Source organism: Lepidochelys kempii, chromosome 2, assembly GCF_965140265.1.
Source record: "Lepidochelys kempii isolate rLepKem1 chromosome 2, rLepKem1.hap2, whole genome shotgun sequence".
Taxonomy (NCBI): Eukaryota; Metazoa; Chordata; order Testudines; family Cheloniidae; genus Lepidochelys; species Lepidochelys kempii.
The window spans coordinates 186,800,804-186,824,292 of record NC_133257.1 but is presented as its reverse complement, the minus strand read 5'-3'; the positions used below and the strand labels follow the sequence as shown (position 1 = coordinate 186,824,292).

Below are 23,489 nucleotides of genomic sequence, written 5' to 3'. Positions count from 1 at the left end.
AACTTCAGCTACGTGAATAATGTAGCTGAAGTTGATGTACTTAGATCGACTTACCGTGGTGTCTTCACCATGGTGAGTCGACTGCTGCCGCTCCCCCGTCAACTCTGCCTGTACCTCTCGTGGCGCTGGAGTACAGGAGTCGATGGGAGAGCGCTCAGGGGTCGATTTATCACATCTAGACTAGACACGATAAATCGATCCCCACTGGATCGATCACTACCTGACAATCCGGCAGGTAGTGAAGACATACCCTTAGTGTTGGCCTCATTCGGCTTCCACTGAAGTCAATGGTAAAATTTACTCCAAAGGGAACAAAGCCAGGTCAAAGATGAATGCTTTTGAAAACCCCACCTTGTATGTTTCTTTTAGTGCCCAGCATGGGTCCTTTTCAAGCAGAGGTGATGTGATCTCTGCTCTCACGAGCTAACAGTCTAAAAGGACAAAAAAACAGACCAGGGAAAGCAATAAAATATACAAGCAAAAGGATAAAAGTAAAGGCTGGCAAGCATCATTTTAGTTCAAATTTGGGGACAGGGAATTGATATGATTTCTCATATATCTGTTATGACTTGTTTTTTAGAACATAAGCTTTTGGAGGTATTTATTCTGTTTGACCAGTGCCAGGTACAATGAGGCCTCTAGGAGCTTTCACAATGTAAATGTTAATGCTCGTATCAGTTTTGTGTGTATACAGGCGTTCTCAAACTTCATTGTACCGTGACTCCCTTCTGACAACAAAAATTACTACATGACCCCAGCAGGAGTAACTAAAGCCTGAGCCCGCCTGAGATCCTGCTGCCCCGGGTGGAGGGACCAAAGCCCAAGCCCAACCACCCTGTTTGGGGAGCCAAAGCCTGAGCCCCACTGCCTGTGGCTTGGGTGGCCAAAGCCTGGGGCTTCAGTCTCAAGCAGGGGACCTGTAACCTGAGCCCCACCACCCAGGGTTGAAGCCTTTGGGCTTCAGCTTTGACCCCCGGTAATAGGCTCGGGCTTTGGCCCTGGGCCCCAGCAAGTCGAACGCCAACCCTGGCAACCCCATTAAAACAGGGTCGTGACCCACTTTGGGGTCCCAACTCTCAGTTTGAGAACCACTGGTCTATAATAAACCAATGGTTTAGGGCAGAAAAAAGGAACATTGTCACTTAGCAAGTGGTGGTTTCCTTTTCCCCCTTTAAGACAGCCAGAGTATGTCACACAATACCAGCTTTCAGATCCTTATTACAATCCCAAGCTTCAGGATATATTTTCTGAAACAAATACATTCTCTTCACTGCAGAAGAAAAAATAATAAACTGCAAAAATGTATTTTCCTGTTCTCTGCCTAAGGTTGCTTTGTTTGGGTTGAAATTCCTGTGTTTTCAGTTTTAACACAGTGCCCTTTCATAGTGGGAAATGGCAAGAAACAGTAACTATATAGAAGCATTTTTTCCCTCAAGAATATCTTGATTAAAAAGTATAGTGCATTACCTCAAGTGTGTAAAACATTTTAGGCCTCTTGCAGCATATTCTTTATTAATTTTTGATGTACTTCATTGTATCCATAATCCATTGACGACAACCAAATGTCAAACTTTAAGATTATTTTGTTCAATGCGCTTGTGCTAATTCTTCCAAAATCTTTCAGATTGTACCCTTATTAATTAATTATTTTTAAGCTGGGCAATAGTAATATATGACAAACAAAGCTTGTAGAGTAATCATAATATTATGTAGCTCTTACATGGCACTTTTTGTCTAGAAATCTCAAAATGTTTTGCAAAGCTGGGTGAGAATAATTTATTCTCATTTTACAGATGGAGGCAAAAAAAGGGCACAAGGAGGTGAAGTCATTTACCCAAACTCACAGAGTGAGTCATTGGCAGAATTGGGACTAACAACCTGTTTTTTTGATTATCAGACCTGTGTCCTCCCTATTGGTCTATGTGGCCTCTATGTGTAAAAGCATTAAGGCTGATTATGTATCTAGTCACTCAGAGCAGTTTCAGAATCAAGCCAGTTGTTTGGGAAATGTCATTTTAATGTAACAGTTTTTCCACACAGGAATTAGATATGCATTACAGTATCTTTTTTGTGGTTCCTGTCTCTGACAGGAATCAGGTGCAATAAAAGTTGTGATACATGTTTCCAAAAGTAAACCTTCACTGAAATAGAATCACTTTCCAGCATCAAAGCATCTGAAAAGCTCTGTTCATGGTCCTCCGCTGGAACATGTTCCCCAAAAACATTTAGTGATTATTTTTCTCTGCTGTACCAGAAAATATCAACAACCACATATAACCCAGCTTCCTTTTAATTCTAATTCAATTCTTTTGATTAATTCTTTATACTAAATTCTCAATTTTTTTATAGTTAATTCTAAGGTTGCAAAACAGGCATCCCAGAAGCCTAAATTACATTTCAAAAGTGACTTATGCATATAGGAGCCTAAGGGCTTGTCTACACAGGAAGCTATTGTGAAAAAAGGTAATATGTGAATGTAAAGCACAATAGCTGTTCCTCACTATCTCCTCATGTGGACATTCTTATTCCACAGTAAAAGAGCCTTTGTGAATTAAGTTAATCCACAAGAAAGCACTCAGTCCAGAATAAGAGTGTCTACATGCAGAGCTAGTGAGGAATAGCTATTGCACTTTACAATCACATCCTAGTTTATTTCACTAAAGTTTCCTCACGTAAACAAGGCCTTGGGTTCCCAAATCACTTGGGCACTTTCAAAAATGTAACGGCTGTAGTACTAGTGATGACTCACTTTTACGGAAAACTGCTTTGACTTTTCCTCCTTTTTACCCAGTATTTGCTGGTGTCTATTCATGACATTAAATAACGGAGCAGATCCCAAACATTCCAGGCATGTGTATTCTGAAATGGGGACAGTAATGCCAATCAGTGTAGACCATTTTCATTCCATTTGGAATTTTGAGAGGCTCTTTCTGTTTTACTTGTCTGGTCCCAGTTGTGTCATGACTGCCCAATCCTTTTTTAAAGAAGTGGAAAGTTCTGCCAGAAATAATTTCTTAGAAGTTTGATACTTCTCTGAACAAGCAGTGAAATGTTGACAAGGAAATTCTGAATACTGTTCCAGTCCCAAGCTTTAGTTATTGAATGGAATTATGTACAAAAGTAGAGAAAAAAAGCAAAGGAACTCATTTGAAAATTATGTCAGAAACTGTATGCAGTGGGTCACTTTGGCTGAGTTATTTTTATCTAAATTAGAAATAAAGCTGGTTGCGGGGACAGATCCTCAGCTAGAATAAATTAAATCAGTAGCACTTCTTATAATTTTATCATGAGTTTTACAATGTTTCATTTGTTTTCTTAAAGCACTAATTCCTGGAGTAATGTCACTTAGTGAGAATCTCCGCTTTCACTTTGAAAAAAAGGAAATATCTAGCCTTTGTGGTTGCACAGAAAAGCTTTGAAAACATGTCCCAAGTCTATTCTAAATGTTTAAGAAAATAGGAAAATAAAAAGAATCCTAATTTTAAAAAAGTTCATGATTTTTGCACTAATTTCATGATTTTTGCAGGTGGGGGTATGTTAACTTCATGTTGGAATGGTGGAGGGGTTGAGATAAGATACTATGTAGACTAGTTGAAAGTATTAGTTACGAGACACCATACATTTTCTAAAGGTTAAAAGCCAACAGTGTAATCTTGGCTCCATTCTAGTAAATGGCATATCTCCCAATGACTTTAATGGGGCAAGGATGTGTAGGATGGGATTTCCAAGAGGGATGAGTGTTGGCCTAATTCTGCTCCTACTTAAGACAAGATTTTTACTAGTGCAGCATTGTCAACCCTAAAAGTTAAAACATCATGAGCCAGACCCCAAAAATCACAAGACTTTTTTAAAAAAAGACTGTTGTCTTTTTTATGAGGGGTGTCTGTTGATTTCTGAACTCCCCATACCCATACCCACTATATCTGAGAGAGAGAATTAGTGTTGCCCACTCTCTCAAATGTATTGAGTAAAGTGACTTTGGCTCCCACTTCAGGACCAATCCCTATTTGCCTGATGGCACAGAGCTTCCAGCTTCTCCTCAAACCCCAACATTCTAGTTAAGTCCATACCCCGTCATCTCCACATCTGTCCATCTGCCCAGTAATTAATTACACACTTCTAGCCCCCACATCTGCCTGTCCCCCCAGGCCCCACACCAGCTCTGGGGTCCTTCACCCCCTTCCCAGTCCAGGGAGAGGGGGGGACACTGCAGGTGCTTTTCTCCCCTTTCCCAGGCCTGGGAGGAGGTGGCTCTAGGGTTTCTTCACCCCTTTCCCCCCTTTTCTCTAGGCCTGGTATTATAGGAATGGTTTTACTGTAGACTCTGCCCCAGACTTCCTGTGAGACCTGGGCACATAGGTTAAGTTATCCGTGTCTTAGCTTTCCCAACCTATAAAATTGGAATAAAGCCTATCCACAGGAATATTTGGCATGACTAATACTTGAGCTCCTCCAATCTAAGGTGCTGAATAATTGCAAATTATTATTATTTGAAAACTCATTTATTTTGAGAAACATGGAAACATCCACACCCCTGAGAGAGATCATTAAGATGACCTAACCTCGAGTTTAGCCATTCTGTTGACCTAGCTACCACTTCTCAGGGAGGAGGAGGAGGAGGAGGATTACCTTCAACAATGGGAGAATCCCTCCGGTCACTGTAGTAAGTTCCTACGCTGAAGTGCTACAGCTGTGGCACTGATGCATTTTAAGCGTAGCTACCGTATATACCGAGGCTGAAGGTGAGGGCCAGAAAGGACTTAACGCAGAGGGGCAGTGGAGGGGCTTACCTGCTGATGTCTCACACCAGAGAGCTGGGCCCAGAGTAACAGTAAGAGGGCTGGAGGAGTGGGGGATGCTCCCCTGGTTAGGATGATCTCCCAGCAGAGAGGCTATGGTGGTTCCCAGTGGGGTTGTGCTCCATTTGGAAGGGCTGGGGGGAGGCTACCCTAGCAGAAAGACAGAAGAGGACTGAAAAAGAGTCCAGGTGTGGTAGGAGGCACTGATGTGTGGTACGTGAGGCATCAAAGGGTGAGATGTTTTGGGATTTTCATGACTACATGCACTGGTGTGTTCAGTGGAGGCAAGAGAGCCTGGTGTAGAACTCTTGGGTTACCTGAGAGGGGAAACTGAGGTGGGTGCACGGTTGTTCCTATGACAGAAGCTCTAGGGGTGTAGTCTGGCCATTGCTGCTTCGCTTTGTAACCGCACTTAGCTGCCTTGGTCCTGCAGATAGCACTGAGCATGCGGCTCCTCGGCCTCCTAGCAACAGGGGGCATTGTGGTGCTGCTCCTTCCTGGACTCTTCCCTCTGCTTCCTGTCAGTGAAAAGCAGAGAAGGGCAACCCAGCACCACAAGGTGACCACCTGCTCCCAGCTAGAGAAGAATGGATGGGACGAGAGGACCTAGTGACCCCCCCCGGCAAAGAGGGACAGTCTGGGGTACATCTGAGAGCCCACCCCCAGGAATAAGAGACTGAGGGAGGCTCCCTATCCCACAGTAAAAGGGTGCTAAATGTAGGGGAGTGCCAGAGGGAAGGGAGAACAGGGAGGAAAAATGCAGAAATTCTCTCCATCTTCTCCAACAAGGGAGCAGCTGAGGAACATGACCCATGGGGTGGAGGTGAAGCTGGGTACCCTCTGATGGGGCATTAGTGCCTCTCAAGTGGAGGCAGTGAAGCGGAATAAGACACCTCCCTCAGGAGCAAAAGAAAGGGGAATAGAGACCCTCCCCGCACCTGTGAATGAGTCATGAGACTGCTAATAAAACAAACTTCTAAGGAGAATAGGGGGGCAGGAGAGGGAAATGGAGACCGCCAAGTGTGTGGAACAGGGTGGAAAAAGATTCCACTGAAGAAAAGAGAGACCCTGCCCCCAGTGGGGAATGCCATGAGGAGAGCCAAGTATGAAGACAGTGGAGAGAGACCCCAGAGCGGGACAGGAACCTCTAATCAGACCTAAGGAGAGACACTTACAAAGGGAGGAAGAGAGCAACTGCAAAAAGAGCCCCAAGGGGGAAAAGAGAGGTGAGAGCCACCACCCAATGGGAGAGGGAAGTGGAGAGACCCACAAGGATGAGGCAGTGAAGCAGATGATCAAATGGTGAAAAGTACCCAAGGAGGGAGAGAGGAATGAAACCGAGTGGGTGGGGGAAGGGGACTTAGGGCAGACCCCTAGAAGAGGAGACACTCCAGTAAGAGGCTGTCAGTGAAGAGAGAGATTCCAGGAGGAAAGAGATGGAGTGAGACCACAGTGATGCAACCTAGTGGGAGGGAAGAGAATAGGGCAGCAAGAGAGAGGAGGGATGGAGGGAAGGACAGAAAAATTAATCAGCAGAAAAACAAATGCTGAAAATAACAGAAAGAAAGAGACAGATGAAGAGACAGAAGGAAATAAAAATGTTGAATGACAGTTGAAAAGGAATAGAAGATAAATCATAGGAGACACAGTAAGTTATTATTCTTATCTGGCTAGCACCAATAGTTGCAAGGCACTTTACAGACTGGTGTAAATTGAAGGTGCCTGCCCTAAAGACCTCACAGACTACACAGGCAATGTATAATTGAAGGAAAATAAGTAGTGACGAAAACCAATACAATTGACGTTTTGTTTGGATTTATTACTATAAGTTTAAAGAAAGCTTAGTGCCAGAAGATTACCTGAAAACACTTTGATTTTTATATAGCAGGAACCCTCACGTGATATGATTGTACGGAAGCAGGGGTGTTTGGTTGGTCTGGTTCTATGGGTATTAGAACCCCAGTATCCTATGTATGGGGGTAACATGCTTTGTTTTGTTGTTAACAATGATGCTGACTTCTTCAGTATATTTTTCTGTGTTTCTGTGTGCATCTGATGAGAAATGTATGATAGTATTAAGAACCCTGTGGGTGTGCTAGTTCTGGTGCAGGAAAATTAGCATTTTAAAGGAACAAATTTTGGCCACGTGGCAATTTATTGAAGTACAGATATAGATAAGCTTACTTTTTTTGGTTCCAAGTTTTAAAGTTTTTATAACTTTTCTAAAATTCAGAAAATTGTGCAAACTTTATTCAAAATCTATTGGTGGAAGATGCCTGGTTCTTCTCTCTCTGCGCCTCTACCCTCCTTTCTTTCTCAGCCTTCCCAAACACTAATTCAGTTTCCCCAGCTTTGGTTGGCTGTCTACAGGTGTGTATATTGCCCCAAAATTTCCCACTGGCAATGGCAATAATGAAAGCATTAGAGTAGAAAGGGCTGCAAGCATTTTAAGAACTGTGTTGTCTAAGCCTGCTGGAAGCAGAAATATGTGACAAAATGCTTAAGATGTCAATGGTGCATTGTCTACACTAGTGCTCCTATCATTGGTGGAGCTGAATATCTGAGAATATGTATACATGACACAGCTTTTAGTGACACGGCTGTGTCGCTACAGCCATGCCACTAAAAGGTGCACAGTGTAGCTGCTGTTTGTCGGCTCTCCTGCTGACAAAAAACTTCCACCCTCAACGAGAAGCCTTAGCTTTGTCGTCAGGAAAGCGCTCCTGCCCACGAAGCGCTGTTCACACCAGTGGTTGTTGTCAGCAAAACTTTTGTCTTTCAGGGGGATGTTTTTTTAACACCTCTGAAAGACAAAAGTTTTGTTGTTCAGTTGCCAGTGTAAACAAAGCCTGAGAAACTTTAGATCAAATATCCTAGTGTAGACCAGGTCTAACTGTGAGCTCTTTGTTTTTGCAGGAGAGATGTCTAAAGAGGGGTGATATGCATCAATTTTAGGTCTGGTCTCATTTAGCATCTTCATTAATGCACTGGAAGAAGGAGTAAAGTGTATTAATTAGCTTTGCAGTGAAGACTCATTTGGAAGATGAGGACAGAGAAATTATGTGAAGTGTCACAGATGAGGTAAAAGTACAGGAAAGAAATAACAAAATGAGATTTTACTTGGACAAATGCAAGCAAGCTAATCTTGAAAAAAACAATATGGAACACAGATTTATTAGAAGGTTGATACTTGGAAATCAGTAATCCTGAAAGAAACCTAGAGGTGATACTGGACAACAAATTTAAAATAAAATTGCAATGTAATATAACACCACAAATGTGATGGATGTGGTTTTGGGATGTATTCAAAGAGAGAATCTGCTCAACTTTGGCGATTCCAAACCTAGACTGTAGGATTTAATTCTGAGCATCTCTGAATTCCCTCCAGTTTGCCCAGGTCTTTCTAGAGAGTAATAAAAAGGTAATAAACACTTCACAGGATCAGGCCCCAAGTCTCTCTAAAATTAATGGGAGCTAAGGCACTAAGCTCTTTATAGAAGAAACTGAACACTTTGCAGGATTGGGCCAAAAAAATTAGCAGACAGGTGCATTCTGCACAAATTTCACACAAATTCTGCACAAATTTCTGACAGGCTTCAAGATGGAGTCATATTAGAACAGTGACAACATAATAATGGTATGGATAACACAGCGATATCTATAGTTGAGAGAACCATGTTTTATATATGCAACTCTTGCAACTTTACTATGAAAGGATATAGGGTTTTCAGATATGTACTGTACACTTCCTTTAAGTATCCAAAGGCACATGCAAAATCCAGTTTTTCATTCCAGTACCCCAGGCTGTAGCAACTCTGGTGCTCAGTGTGGAAAATAAACATAGCACAAGACATACAAAATACTGCATTCACATCTTGTGCACTGTATCTGGTAAACAATGTATTTGGCTCACTAACAGTCTCTGGGCTTAACTACCTTGAACTGCTTTGAAAAATGAACCTCTGATTTTGTTATAACATCAGCAGTTAATTCCCTTCCTTAAGTAAATAAAACAAGTATGTTAAAGACCTATGAGTCACGTCCCACATCAGAAGTAGCAAATACAAAATAATAAACAGCAGATCACTACTAAGGGGCTGGTTCTAACATCAAAAAACACACCCCTGACTGACATAAGATTCACCAAGAAAAGTGCCCGTGTGGACAGCGCTATGTCAGTGGGATGTGCTCTCCTGCCAGCATAGTTACCGCCGCTCGTTGGGGGTGGTTTAATTATGCTGGCGGGAGAGTTCTCTCCTGCTGGCATAGAGCGGCTACCCTGGAGACCTTACAGCAGCCCAGCTGCAGAGGTACAACTGTGCACTGTAAGGTTTGTAGTGTAAACATAGCCTAAGATAAGAGGGAGAACATGCAGGGAACTATTTACTATGAACTAGATAACAAGGGACAAGGAATGTAGAGATGAGGTAAAGAGGAAGTTGAATAATGGTCAGTATGTGCTGCACAGGGATTGGTTCCTGCAAAGTAACCAAGCCAAGCCAAAAATGTGTGATGCAATGTATTGTAAATACAACGAGATGTGTAATGTATAAAAAGGGAAAAGGTTTCTCTGTAACTTTGGAGCTGTGATGTACCCTGCATCCATCCACTGCCACCCTCCCTCCCCCCTGTGTTTGAGTCTGATCAACTCAACGTAGCATTGCTGTATGCCAAATAAAGATACCTGAGTGACAAAGGGTGGAGTCAAACTGAGTTCTTTGGAAGCGGAATGGAAAGATGTCTTGGAGGGAATCCCAACAATATGTAGGGCCAAATCCTGCACTTAGTTACACCCATTCCACCTCGCTGTGCAACAGCATGAAGAGTTTGATCCAGACTCTTTTGCAAAAAATACATAGATGGTAAGTTGTAGGGCCAAATTCACCATTGGTGTAGCTCCATTGGTTTTAAAGGCTATGCACCGGGGATAAACATAGCACTAAAGATTAAAATATTTAATTTTAATTAGTCTTTGCTTCCCATAAAGGAAGCTTCTGCTGATGACTTCAGAGCATACTGGTACTAGTATATTTAACACTCTGCCTTGTTACTGTTATTATCTATTAATTGTGTAACAGTAGTTCCCACAGGCCCTAATAATGACTGGGGGCCCCACAGTGCCTGGTTGTTGAACAAACACTAGAAGACATGGTCACCCTGGAACTTTTGACATATTATAAAGTGATATGGAACTCTGTGTTTAAAGTGTTGCCTGGGAAAATTAAGTTATTTAGCTGCTTATACTTTATGTTGTTAAGTTTGAGTGCATCCACTAGTCCATTTTTCCATTTATCTTGCTTATATGATGCATTTTATTATGGTCTGATGATAAAGTGATACGGTGGAGGTCTTGAGGTAGGTAGGTAGGGTCTGGGAGTTGCTGTAGACCTTTGTGTGCATCCTGGGGAATTTTATATCATTTTTCCTAATTATTCCTTGTATAAGGGTGATAGAGGCAGAGAAAACAACCAATGTGTTGTGGAATGCTGAGGTGACCTTCCAGACCACCAGGTTATTTGACAAACTGTCCCTTGATTATTTCAAATGCTTCCCATACTTTCTCTCATAGCACTCCTCTGTGCTCCCCTCCACACAGCACCCCTGCTGTGCTCAATTTGTTTTCTCACTAGCCCTTACTTTGTGCTCCCCACACCCTTGTTTCCTCTCTGGAGGAGTATCCTATTGCTGCCTAATGTAGCTCTGAGCCCAGCCTTCTGATATTAGTATAGAGTGTATATTCCCCACTCCAGCCCAGCACCTACATTATGCTGCACAGCTTCAGTGAAAGCAGTTGCCCTGAGCTCCCCCTGAAAATATCCAAGAGGTGACTGGCTTGGTACAGTAGAACCTCAGAGTTACAAACACCTCGGGAATGGAGGTTGTTCATAACTCTGAAATGTTCGTAACTCTGAACAACACGTAATAGTTGTTCTTTCAAAAGTTTACATTGACTTAATGCAGCTTTGAAACTTTACTATGCAGAAGAAAAATGCTGCTTTTAGCCATCTTTATTTAACTGAAACAAGCATAGAAACAGTTTCCTTGCCTTGTCAAATCTTCTTTTTAAACTTTCCCTTTATTTTTTAGTAGTTTACATTGAACACAGTACTGTACTGTATTTGCTTTTTTTGGTCTCTGCTGCTGCCTGATTTGTGTACTTCTGGTTTCAAAGTACACAAATGAGATGTGTGATTGACTAGTCAGTTCGTAACTCTGGTGTTTGTAACTCTGAGGTTTTACTGTATGGTTAAAGGCTCTGAGGGCCACTGGGAGAGCAAGTTGTGGAGGATCACCTGGTGCATAAGCAGCTGGAGAAGCACTGTTACACAGCAGTGCTATAGACACCTTCAACAGTTGAAGTCAAGTCCTGGGGACTGAAAATGTCTGGTACCATTTGGGATACTATCAGCCAGACCAGGACTTGCTGACAGCTTTGGTTGAGAGGAGTCTTGGTGTGTATGCTAGATAAGCTTACCTTTGACACAGGCCTGAACTTGCCCATACCATTCCCCACAGCTGTCACAGAGCAGCGTAAAAGCAGCCTCTTTGTTGCCCATGACGTAGCCCTGAGCACAAACATAAAGCAGCTCATCCCCCATTTCAAACCCAGTGTGACCATGCAGGATCGTGTGAGGAAAGGATGGGGGGTCTCCACATGGTTTGTCTGAGAAGAAAAAGAAACAAGTATCGTTAGGAGAAAATGTAATATATTGAAGTATGTTGCTAAGAATGGTGTTAGATTGGTAAGTCTAGATACCATCGCCTGTATATCCACAGAACACATACACTGTTCACCACATATGGTACACGCTCCCCACAGTACTTCATAATTATGCTTCAGTCATGCCCTGGACAGGCATATGTAGAGTTAAAAGAGTAGTCTGATCTTCATGTCCATGCAATTTTGGGTTCTTTGCTGGGGACGTGTCAGTACCTGTTGGGATGGCGATGTGTGTGGACCCATATCTAGTAGGGCTTTTGCCTACACTATAAATCAACCAACTAAATCAAGGTTACAAAGTCTTATCCTGTATCAACACTAATTTTGGTCAGGCCTAGATAGCATGTTAGTTAAGCCTGACATAAACTCAACCATTTTTTTCTGAGTCAAGACAAAGTCTTGGAAATGGACTGAGACTTCCAGCTCATTCTATATAGTCCTCTAAAGAGTTGTCAGTTGGTGAGATCTGACTTGAGCCAAGTTAAAACCTGCAATGACAAGCTCAATAGGCCGCTTGCAGTCTTCTGAGCCATCCAGTCCCCTACCAAACAGCATACATAATCTACAGGATTCTCATTAACCTTTTCCTTCTCATAACGGGAACTCATTTACAATCTCAAATTGGCTTCCAAAGGGGAAACCTAACCTGTGAAGCAGTGACCTGTGTTCTCAAATTCACAAAGACAGTTTGGGTTAAAAAAGCGCTGAACTCTCCTGTGAGAAAGCTGAGATGCTAAATCAACATGTTTGTCAGGAAATAAAATATAAAATGCATTTAATTGGATAACTCATTTGACAGTACTTGTGTATGCAGCACTGAGAACCTGAAAGTGAAAATGAATACAGTATAAACATACATGAAATTGACTTAATTTATTTTTTCTACCTGAGAGAAATGCAAACAGTAAATAAACAACAGCCATAGTGAAAAGCAAACTGCATTTTAAAAATTTATACAGTTTTAATAATCTAAGAAGGTGTCAATAGCATAGGGCCAGACTATTCAGGTAGTAATAAGAACACAGAGTGTCCTTTCCTTGCAGATTCTCCCCTCCTCACGAACATCCTGTAAGAGAAGGATTAGTCACATCCATGTCACCATCCCTTCTTGCTTCAGATTCCATAGGCCCCCCTTGGAAGGCCAAAAGTGTCGGGCCAAGCCCTACCAAAACCACAATGGACAGTGAATACAGCCGCAGGACATATTAACTCTTCCATAGCCCCTTCCACACTTCCCTTCACTCACTCCAGAGGCATTGATGGCTTCAGGGATACCGCTGACAGAATAGCTTCAACGAAGCCACATTGTTAAAAAGTGACCAAGTTTAACTTGGATTTAAACTTGGAGAGTGGTCAGTTTGGATGAGCTATTGCCAGCAGGAGAGTGAGTTTGTGTGTGTGTGTGTGTCCCCGGGAAAAAAAAAAGGGGGGAGGGGTTGAGAAAGCCTGGATTTGTGCTGGACATGGCCCACCTTGATTACCATGCACATTGTAGGGAGAGTGGTCACTTTGGATGAGCTATTACCAGCAGGAGAGTGAGTTTGTGTGTGTATGGGGGTGGGGGGGATGTGAGAAAACCTGGATTTGTGCTGGAAATGGCCCACCTTGATTATCATGCACATTGTAGGGAGAGTGGTCACTTTGGATGAGCTATTACCAGCAGGATAGTGAGTTTGTGTGTGTGGTTTTTGGAAGGGGGTGAGGGGGTGAGAGAACCTGGATTTGTGCAGGAAATGGCCCACCTTGATTATCATGCACATTGTGAAGAGAGTTGTCACTTTGGATGGGCTATTACCAGCAGGAGAGTGAATTTGTGTGGGGGGTGGAGGGTGAGAAAACCTGGATTTGTGCTGGAAATGGCCCAACTTGATGATCACTTTAGATAAGCTATTACCAGCAGGACAGTGGGGTGGGAGGAGGTATTGTTTCATGACCTCTGTGTGTATATAATGTCTGCTGCAGTTTCCACGGTATGCATCCGATGAAGTGAGCTGTAGCTCACAAAAGCTCATGCTCAAATAAATTGGTTAGTCTCTAAGGTGCCACAAGTACTCCTTTTCTTTTTGTGAATACAGACTAACACGGCTGTTACTCTGAAATCTCCCTACAATGTGCATGGTAATCAAGCTGGGCCATTTCCTGCACAAATCCAGGCTTTCTCACGCCCCCCCCCCCCGGGGGAACACACACACACACACACACACACAAACTCACTCTCCTGCTGGCAATAGCTCATCCAAACTGACCACTCTCCAAGTTTAAATCCAAGTTTAACCAGAACGTCGGGGGGGGGGGAGGGTAGGAAAAAACAAGGGGAAATAGGCTACCTTGCATAATGACTTAGCCACTCCTAGTCTCTATTTAAGCCTAAATTAATAGTATCCAATTTGCAAATGAATTCCAATTCAGCAGTTTCTCGCTGGAGTCTGGATTTGAAGCTTTTTGTTGTAAGATAGCGACCTTCATGTCTGTGATTGCGTGACCAGAGAGATTGAAGTGTTCTCCGACTGGTTTATGAATGTTATAATTCTTGACAACTGATTTGTGTCCATTTATTCTTTTACGTAGAGACTGTCCAGTTTGACCAATGTAAATGGCAGAGGGGCATTGCTGGCACATGATGGCATTGGTGGATGTGCAGGTGAACGAGCCTCTGATAGTGTGGCTGATGTTATTAGGCCCTGTGATGGTGTCCCCTGAATAGATATGTGGGCACAGTTGGCAACGGACTTTGTTGCAAGGATAGGTTTCTGGGTTAGTGGTTCTGTTGTGTGGTATGTGGTTGTTGGTGAGTATTTGCTTCAGGTTGCGGGGCTGTCTGTAGGCAAGGACTGGCCTGTCTCCCAAGATTTGTGAGAGTGTTGGGTCATCCTTCAGGATAGGTTGTAGATCTTTAATAATGCGTTGGAGGGATTTTAGTTGGGGGCTGAAGGTGACGGCTAGTGGCATTCTGTTATTTTCTTTGTTAGGCCTGTCCTGTAGTAGGTGACTTCTGGGAACTCTTCTGGCTCTATCAATCTGTTTCTTCACTTCCGCAGGTGGGTATTGTAGTTGTAAGAAAGCTTGACAGAGATCTTGTAGCTGTTTGTCTCTGTCTGAGGGGTTGGAGCAAATGCGGTTGTATCACAGAGCTTGGCTGTAGACGATGGATTGTGTGGTGTGGTCAGGGTGAAAGCTGGAGGCACGTAGGTAGGAATAGCAGTCAGTAGGTTTCCGGTATAGGGTGGTGTTTATGTGACCATTGTTTATTAGCACTGTAGTGTCCAGGAAGTGGATCTCTTGTGTGGACTGGACCAGGCTGAGGTTGATGGTGGGATGGAAATTGTTGAAATCATGGTGGAATTCCTCAAGGGCTTCTTTTCCATGGGTCCAGATGATGAAGTTGTCATCAATATAGCGCAAGAAGAGTAAGGGCTTTAGGGGACGAGAGCTGAGGAAGCGTTGTTCTAAATCAGCCGTAAAAATGTTGGCATACTGTGGGGCCATGCGGGTACCCATAGCAGTGCTGCTGATCTGAAGGTATACATTGTCCCCAAATGTAAAATAGTTATGGGTAAGGACAAAGTCACAAAGTTCAGCCACCAGGTTAGTCGTGACATTATCGGGGATAGTGTTCTTGACGGCTTGTAGTCCATCTTTGTGTGGAATGAAGGCAAGACCATGGAGCACAGTCTCATTCCAAGGGTTCACATATTCCACATCCAGGGTTTGTGCATCAACATCACCAAGATCTGCCCCTTTTCTTTCCATTCCTACAGCCAATTCTTTCATGCAGGCCCTCATTATATTCCTTTTCTTTTTGCGAATACAGACTAACACGGCTGTTACTCTGAAACCACATTATCAAGGAGCTGGTGCAGATGGCACTGTTCTTGAGGATCTTATGGGACCTGTAGCCTGTGGGGCCAGGACCACTGGTTATCCTGCAGGAGAAGACACCTCAACAATCCTAGGAAAATCCCACAAGATCCTTGTTGAGTTTTCCTGCCCCTAGATCCACTCCCATGGGTATTTCTACTGGCTATCCAGGTTATGATACAGGCTATAGGGAAATACATTGTTATTAATGATATATAATTTTTATGTTGAGAATTATTAGCCTTATTGTGGAACTTAATGTCATACAGAAAATACTATTGCTACATGAAGATGCATTCAGTGGAGGGATACTCCTTTGACAGCATTTTCTTTCAGTATGGGGATGCTTTATGGCCCTCACTAAATCTTTCTGAATCAGGTGTGCTGCAAGACCATCAGCCACTAATTTAGAGGAGACATGAGCAAGGTTAAAGCTTTGGAATTTATTCTCCCTTATAATACACACATACAGCATTCAAGTTTCAGAAGTTAGTGGGAATTATATATACATCTATTGATAGGAACACCTACCTCTTTGAGCCACACAAGGCTCAGTTTATGCTCTGTGTCATTTAGGCTTAGCGCCTGAGGAAGTACAGAGCCGTTAGCAGCTAATGTGTTTCCTGTGAACTGATAAGAGTGATTAGATTGACATGGATGAAAGGAATAAAAAATATTTGGCTGCCATATGGGAAAGCTACAGACCACTGGAATAGGTGTACTCTATTTGTGTAGTTACATTAATTAATGTTGAAGAGAGTTATGTGTTTGCACTGAGAAAAGAATTGATCCCAAAGCATTCTAGTAATAGAGTTACTTATTTGAAGGTATCCTAACCTACAGTCATGTTGCTTAATTTAGGGGCATGGGGCGGAGGGAGAATTAGCATCTCCATACTTTAAATATACCTTATGCTTAACATATTTGATATGCACACTATATCCTTCCAGGAGATAGAGTTGAAGGGCTAGAGTTGCCAATTTTGGTTGGATGTATTCCTGGAGATTTCATCACATGACATAATTTTAATTAAAGATTAATCTTTAATTCCTGGAGACTCCAGGCCAATCCTGGAAGTTTGGCAACCCTAAAAACAGCCCTAGCTACAGAACAGCCTAATGGAGGAGATAAAATGGAGCCTGTCCTTCCTCAGAGCATGCTGCAAAGTCTGCTTGTTTCCCGTAACCTGTCTACCGTAAACAAAGAATTAGTCGACACTCAATTTAAAAGGAAAAAAAAAGGAGAGAATTTTCAAGAACCTGGGCAAGGTTCTTGAAGAGCACAGTCAGCTGTGATATCGTCCAAGTGCAATGCTATGTAAAAGTAAATTACTATAGTGATGGGTGCCCTAGAAATACCTAAGATAGATGCACTGAGATGTCACTCTACATCCTACCTTAAGCAGTTGGTAACCAACTCCCAAAGAAAAGGATAATGCAAGTGAGTGTACATCCAGCAATCATTCATAACTTTAAAAGACCTTTTTAAATACAGGTCAGTAACTCTTTTTATTATGGGGAAATTTTCTATACTTTACCTTGCTCCTGAAGAGTAAAGTTAGAGAGAGTTCTACCAGCCTTTCAAGATGTTAAAGCACATTAACACCAGCAAAAACACCTTTCTTTGTTTAAGAACGGGGGGTCAAGCTTAATAGATTCAAGATCTTAAGGTCAGAAGGGACCCTTATGATTACCTAGTCTGACCTCTGGTATAAAAAAAGACCATAGAATTTCACCAAGTAGTTCCTGCATCAAGCCCATGATTTCTGATTTGAGTCAGAGCATATCTTTTAGAAAGACATCAATCATGATTTAAAGATTTCAAGTGAGGGAAAATCTACCACATCCCTAGGTCAGTAATTCCAGTGGTTAATTACTCTTACTGTAAAACGTTGTTCCTTATTTTTAGTTTGAATTTGTCTAGCTTCAGTTTCTAGCCATTGGATCTTGCTATGTCTTTGTCTGCTAGTTAAAAATCCCTCTGCTGTCAGAAATCTTCTCCTTGTGTGCGTACTTAGAGACCATGATCAAGTTACCTCTTAATCTTCTCTTTGTTAAACTAAATTGATTGAGCTTCTTAGGGCTTGTCTACATTTTACTTACATTTTATAGCACTTTTACTTACTTTTACTTACTTTTACTTACTTACTTTTACTTACTTTTACTTACTTTTACTTACTTTTACTTATAGCACTTTTACTTACATTTTATAGCACTCTAACTTGCTGGCTCAGGAGAGTGAAAAATCACCCCCCTGAGTGCAGCAAGTCTGAGCACTTTAAAGAGCTAGTGTGGACAGGCTCCGAGCACTGGGACCTGCGCTCCCAGCACTCTGAGCTAATCCCCTCATGGAGGTGGATTACCAGGAGCACTGGAAGAGCTCTCTCCCAGTGCTCGCGCGCGACCACACTCTCACTTCAAAGTGCTGCCGCGGGAGCGCTCCCGCCGCAGTGCTTTGAAAGTTTCCAGTGTAGCCATGCCCTTAATCTCTCACTGTAAAGCAGGGTTTCCAGACCTCAAAGGAGGCGGCAGTAGTCAACGTGGAGTATAATGAGGGCCTGCATGAAAGAATTGGCTGTAGGAATGGAAAGAAAAGGGGCAGATCTTGGTGATGTTGATGCACAAACCCTGGATGTGGAATATGTGAACCCTTGGAATGAGACTGTGCTCCATGGTCTTGCCTTCACTGGCCAGTTCACTCGAGTGATGGGGCATCTGAGTGTGACCACTCAAATTCGCTTAGCTTGAGTGAGAGAGCCAATGCTGCAAAGACAAACTTGAATTACTGCATCCATAAAGGTGCTGCACTCATTTGTGTGAGGTAGCAGGACTTCTAGCTGCACTAATCTGAGCTGCTTCCTCTGAATTCTTTCATTGTATTGTGAGATAACTTGTCTGTCCTTTCTGGGCACCTGTGCAGAAGTGGTCTTGGCTAGCAACTCATTAAAGTAAACCACTGCAGCTTGGCATGCTTCAGACTTCTCTCTGTGGCCACTGTTCCAGCGGGTGGGAAGGCCTGGGTTCAACTTGGAACAATGGTCTGTACCAAATGTTGGCATTAATGCAAATTTCATTTTGGAAAGAGGACGCAGGTATAGGGCATGAAAGCCGGTAGAGGGTGTTTCTGCAGCAGCTTGTCTCAGTGAGAGAATGGGGGTCACTAGGAGAAAGCAGCAATATGCCTTACTAAGGAGATCATGGAAGATGGATGTAGAAATAGAGGAGTGGGGACAGCTGTTGCAGATTTTAATAGCCGATGAATCTCCCTATGCTGACTGGCAGTTCTGAAATAGGACTGTGTGCTTGGGACATTGCTGATCACCTAGTCCATCTCCTCATAGAACTGGCCTGTTCTCAGTGAGTTACTGAGCACTGTGGTCCCTGGTCTTCCCATATGTGATCTTTATGGACTTGATATTTATTTCCCTTCTGTCCTGAGGTCCTGTCTGGTGGATCCCTTGCTCTGCCAGCTTCCTAGAAAGCACATAATCGAACTGTGAATTTCAAGTACTGGTCCTGAATTCATAGCCTTTGCGGGCCTCCCACCAGAGATCCACAAGAACCCCCATGTCACCAGCTGGCAGCACGCTGGAAGACAACCTCCTGGACACCATTTCCTGTACAAGCAATGGTACTGGTGCAGTGAGTTGCCTGTGAATGTGGGGGTCAAACACCAAACCAGGCTAAATACGTTGGTAGGTGACTTCTGGTGCACAGGTAGGGAGTGAATATCTGGCAAGAAAATGCAGCTCAGATAGGGTTGCCAACCCTCCAGGATTGGTCTGGAGTCTCCAGGAATTAAAGATTAATCCTTAACTAAAGATTATGTCATGTGATTAAATCTCCAGGAATACATCCAACTAAAATTGGCAACCCTAAACTCAGGTGGAATTGTGGGAAGACGTTGGAGAACTAACAGCACTCGAGGGCTTAGGCCCATGTTCACACTGCAGAGTGGTTATGTTCATAGCTCAAGTGTTAGCAGTACTAGAGCCTATACTGCCTCTTGGGCCAGCTGATGTTCAGTGAAAAGTACTATCATGCTTGAACAAGAGGTTTTTGTGTATGGACGGAACTTGGGTCAGAGGCACCAGTCAAGTGTCAACTCCAGTCAACTGTGCATCAAAGACAAGGCCTAGGCCCTGGTCTACACTAGGACTTTAGGTCGAATTTATCAGCCTTAAATCGATGTAAACCTGCACCTGTCCACACGATGAAGCCCTTTATTTCAACTTAAAGGGCTCTTAAAATCGATTTCCATACTCCACCCCTGACAAGTGGATTAGCGCTTAAATCAGCCTTGCCGGGTCGAATTTGGGGTACTGTGGACACAATTCATCGGTATTGGCCTCCGGGAGCTATCCCAGAGTGCTCCATTGTGACCACTCTGTACAGCACTCTCAACTCAGATGCACTGGCCAGGTAGACAGGAAAAGAACTGCGAACTTTTGAATCTCATTTCCTGTTTGGCCAGCGTGGCAACCTGCAGGTGACCATGCAGAGCTCATCAGCACAGGTGACCATGATGGAGTCCCAGAATCGCAAAAGAGCTCCAGCATGGACTAAACGGGAGGTACGGGATCTGATTGCTGCATGGGGAGAGGAATCCGTGCTATCAGGATTCCGTTCCCATTTTCGAAATGCCAAAACCTTTCTCAAAATCTCCCAGGGCATGAAGGACAGAGGCCATAACAGGGACCCGAAGCAGTGCCGCTTGAAACTTAAGGAGCTGAGGCAAGCCTACCAGAAAACCAGAGGCGTGAACGGCCGCTCCAGGTCAGAGCCCCAAACATGCCGCTTCTATGATGAGCTGCATGCCATTTTAGGGGGTTCAGCCACCACTACCCCAGCCGTGTTGTTTGACTCCTTCAATGGAGATGGAGGCAATACGGAAGCAGGTTTTGGGGACGAAGAAGATGATGATGATGATGAGGTTGTAGATAGCTCACAGCAAGCAAGCGGAGAAACCGGTTTTCCCGACAGCCAGGAACTGTTTCTCACCCTGGACCTGGAGCCAGTACCCCCCGAACCCACCCAAGGCTGCCTCCTGGACCCGGCAGGCTGAGAAGGGACCTCTGGTGAGTGTACCTTTAAAATACTATACATGGTTTAAAAGCAAGCATGTGAAAGGATTACTTTGCCCTGGCATTCGCGGCTCTCCTGGATGTACTCCCAAAGCCTTTGCAAAAGGTTTCTGGGGAGGGCAGCCTTATTGCGTCCTTCATGGTAGGACACTTTACCACTCCGGGCCAGTAACACGTACTCGGGAATCATTGTACAACAAAGCATTGCAGTGTATGTTTGCTGGCGTTCAAACAACATCCATTCTTTATCTCTCTGTGTTATCCTCAGGAGAGTGAGATATCATTTCATGGTCACCTGGTTGAAATAGGGTGCTTTTCTTCAGGGGACACTCAGAGGAGTCCGTTCCTGCTGGGCTGTTCGCCTGCGGCTGAACAGAAATGTTCCCTGCTGTTAGCCACAGGGAGGGGGGAGGGTTGAGGAGGTAGCCACGCGGTGGGGGGAGGCAAAATGCGACCTTGTAACGAAAGCACATGTGCTATGTATGTAATGTTAACAGCAAGGTTTACCCTGAAAGACTGTAGCCACTGTTTTATAAAATGTGTCTTTTTAAATACCGCTGTCCCTTTTTTTTTCTCCACCAGCTGCATGTGTTTCAATGATCACAGGATCTTCTCCTTCCCAGAGGCTAGTGAAGATTAGAAAGAAAAAAAAACGCACTCATGATGAAATGTTCTCTGAGCTCATGCTGTCCTCCCACACTGACAGAGCACAGACGAATGCGTGGAGGCAAATAATGTCAGAGTGCAGGAAAGCACAAAATGACCGGGAGGAGAGGTGGCGCGCTGAAGAGAGTAAGTGGTGGGCTGAAGACAGGGCTGAAGCTCAAATGTGGCGGCACCGTGATGAGAGGAGGCAGGATTCAATGCTGAGGCTGCTGGAGGATCAAACCAGTATGCTCCAGTGTATGGTTGAGCTGCAGCAAAGGCAGCTGGAGCACAGACCGCCGCTACAGCCCCTGTGTAACCAACCACCCTCCTCCCCAAGTTCCATAGCCTCTACACCAGACGCCCAAGAACATGGTGGGGGGGCACCGGCCAACCAGCCACTCCGCCACAGAGGATTGCCCAAAAAAAAGAAGGCTGGCATTCAATAAATTTTAAAGTTGTAAACTTTTAAAGTGCTGTGTGGCATTTTCCTTCCCTCCTCCACCACCCCTCCTGGGCTACCTTGGTAGTCACCCCCCTATTTGTGTGATGAATGAATAAAGAATGCATGAATGTGAAGCAACAATGACTTTATTGCCTCTGCAAGCGGTGATCGAAGGGAGGAGGGGAGGGTGGTTAGCTTACAGGGAAGTAGAGTGAACCAAGGGGCGGGGGTTTTCATCAGGGAGAAACAAACAGAACTTTCACACCGTATCCTGTCCAGTCATGAAACTGGTTTTCAAAGCTTCTCTGATGCGTACCACACCCTCCTGTACTCTCCTAACCACACTGGTGTCTGGCTGCTCGTAACCAGCAGCAAGGCGATTTACCTCAACCTCCCACCCCGCCATAAACGTCTTCCCCTTACTCTCACAGATATTGTGGAGCACACAGCAAGCAGTAATAACAGTGGGAATATTGGTTTCACTGAGGTCTAAGCGAGTCAGTAAACTGTGCCAGCGCGTCTTTAAACGTCCAAATGCACATTCTACCACCATTCTGCACTTGCTCAGCCTGTAGCTGAACAGCTCCTGACTACTGTCCAGGCTGCCTGTGTACGGCTTCATGAGCCATGGCATTAAGGGGTAGGCTGGGTCCCCAAGGATACATACAGGCATTTCAACATCCCCAACAGTTATTTTCTGGTCTGGGAATAAAGTCCCTTCCTGCAGCTTTTGAAACAGACCAGAGTTCCTGACGATGCAAGCGTCATGTACCTTTCCCGGCCATCCCACGTTGATGTTGGTGAAACGTCCCTTGTGATCCACCAGAGTTTGCAGCACTATTGAAAAGTACCCCTTGCGGTTTATGTACTTGGTGGCTTGGTGCTCCGGTGCCAAGATAGGGATATGGGTTCCGTCTATGGCCCCACCACAGTTAGGGAATCCCATTGCAGCAAAGCCATCCACTATGACCTGCACATTTCCCAGGGTCACTACCCTTGATATCAGCAGATCTTTGATTGCGTTGGCTACTTGCATCACAGCAGCCCCTACAGTAGATTTGCCCACTCCAAACTGATTCCCAACTGACCGGTAGCTGTCTGGCGTTGCAAGCTTCCACAGGTCTATCGCCATTCACTTCTCAACTGTGAGGGCTGTTCTCATCTTGGTATTCATGCGCTTCGGGGCAGGGGAAAGCAAGTCAGAAAGTTCCATGAAAGTGCCCTTACGCATGCGAAAGTTTCACAACCACTGGGAATCGTCCCAGACTTGCAACACTATGCGGTCCCACCAGTCTGTGTTTGTTTCCCAAGCCCAGAATCGACGTTCCACAGCATGAACCTGCCTCATTAGCACCATGATGCATGCATTGGCAGGGCCCATGCTTTCAGAGAAATCTGTGTCCATGTCCTGATCACTCACGCGACCGCACTGACGTCGCCTACTCGCCCGGTATCACTCTGCCAGGTTTTAGCGCTGCATATACTGCTGGATAATGCATGTGGTGTTTAATGTGCTCCTAATTGCCAAAGTGAGCTGAGCGGCCTCCATGCTTGCCTTGGTATGGCGTCCGCTCAGAAAAAAGGCGCGGAACGATTGTCTGCCGTTGCTCTGACGGAGGGAAGGGCGACTGACGACACGGCTTACAGGGTTGGCTTCAGGGAGCTAAAATCAACAAAGGGGGTGGCTTTACATCAAGGAGTATTTCAGGCAGGACTTCACGGAGGCTTCCAATAAGAAATGGTGCACCTAAGTTATTGTTCTTATTGGAACAAGGAGGTTAGTCTGGCCTCTGATTGATACATGGCTAGATTTACCTTGCTGCATCTTCCCTGTGAGTGACTGCAGTGTGACCTAGAGGAATGAGTCCCCTAGACGGGGGAGGGGGAGGAAGCAAATGAGTACAAAACAAATCTGGTCTATTTCTTGTTTTGATACAC

General features: G+C 44.2%; 2 protein-coding genes across 3 annotated transcripts in view; one reads left to right on the top strand and one right to left on the bottom strand.

Moving 5' to 3' along the window:
• The window catches only part of CRTAP (cartilage associated protein), a 142,770-nt gene that overhangs the window by 47,566 nt on the left and 71,715 nt on the right, over positions 1-23,489 (top strand). The gene's annotated exons all lie outside the window — the stretch shown is intronic.
• Positions 1-23,489, bottom strand: part of SUSD5 (sushi domain containing 5) — a 71,083-nt gene that overhangs the window by 7,424 nt on the left and 40,170 nt on the right. Inside the window, exon 4 of the mRNA XM_073333072.1 lies at positions 11,275-11,463. Coding sequence (XP_073189173.1) covers positions 11,275-11,463 — 189 coding nt within the window. The remainder of the gene's footprint in view (positions 1-11,274; positions 11,464-23,489) is intronic.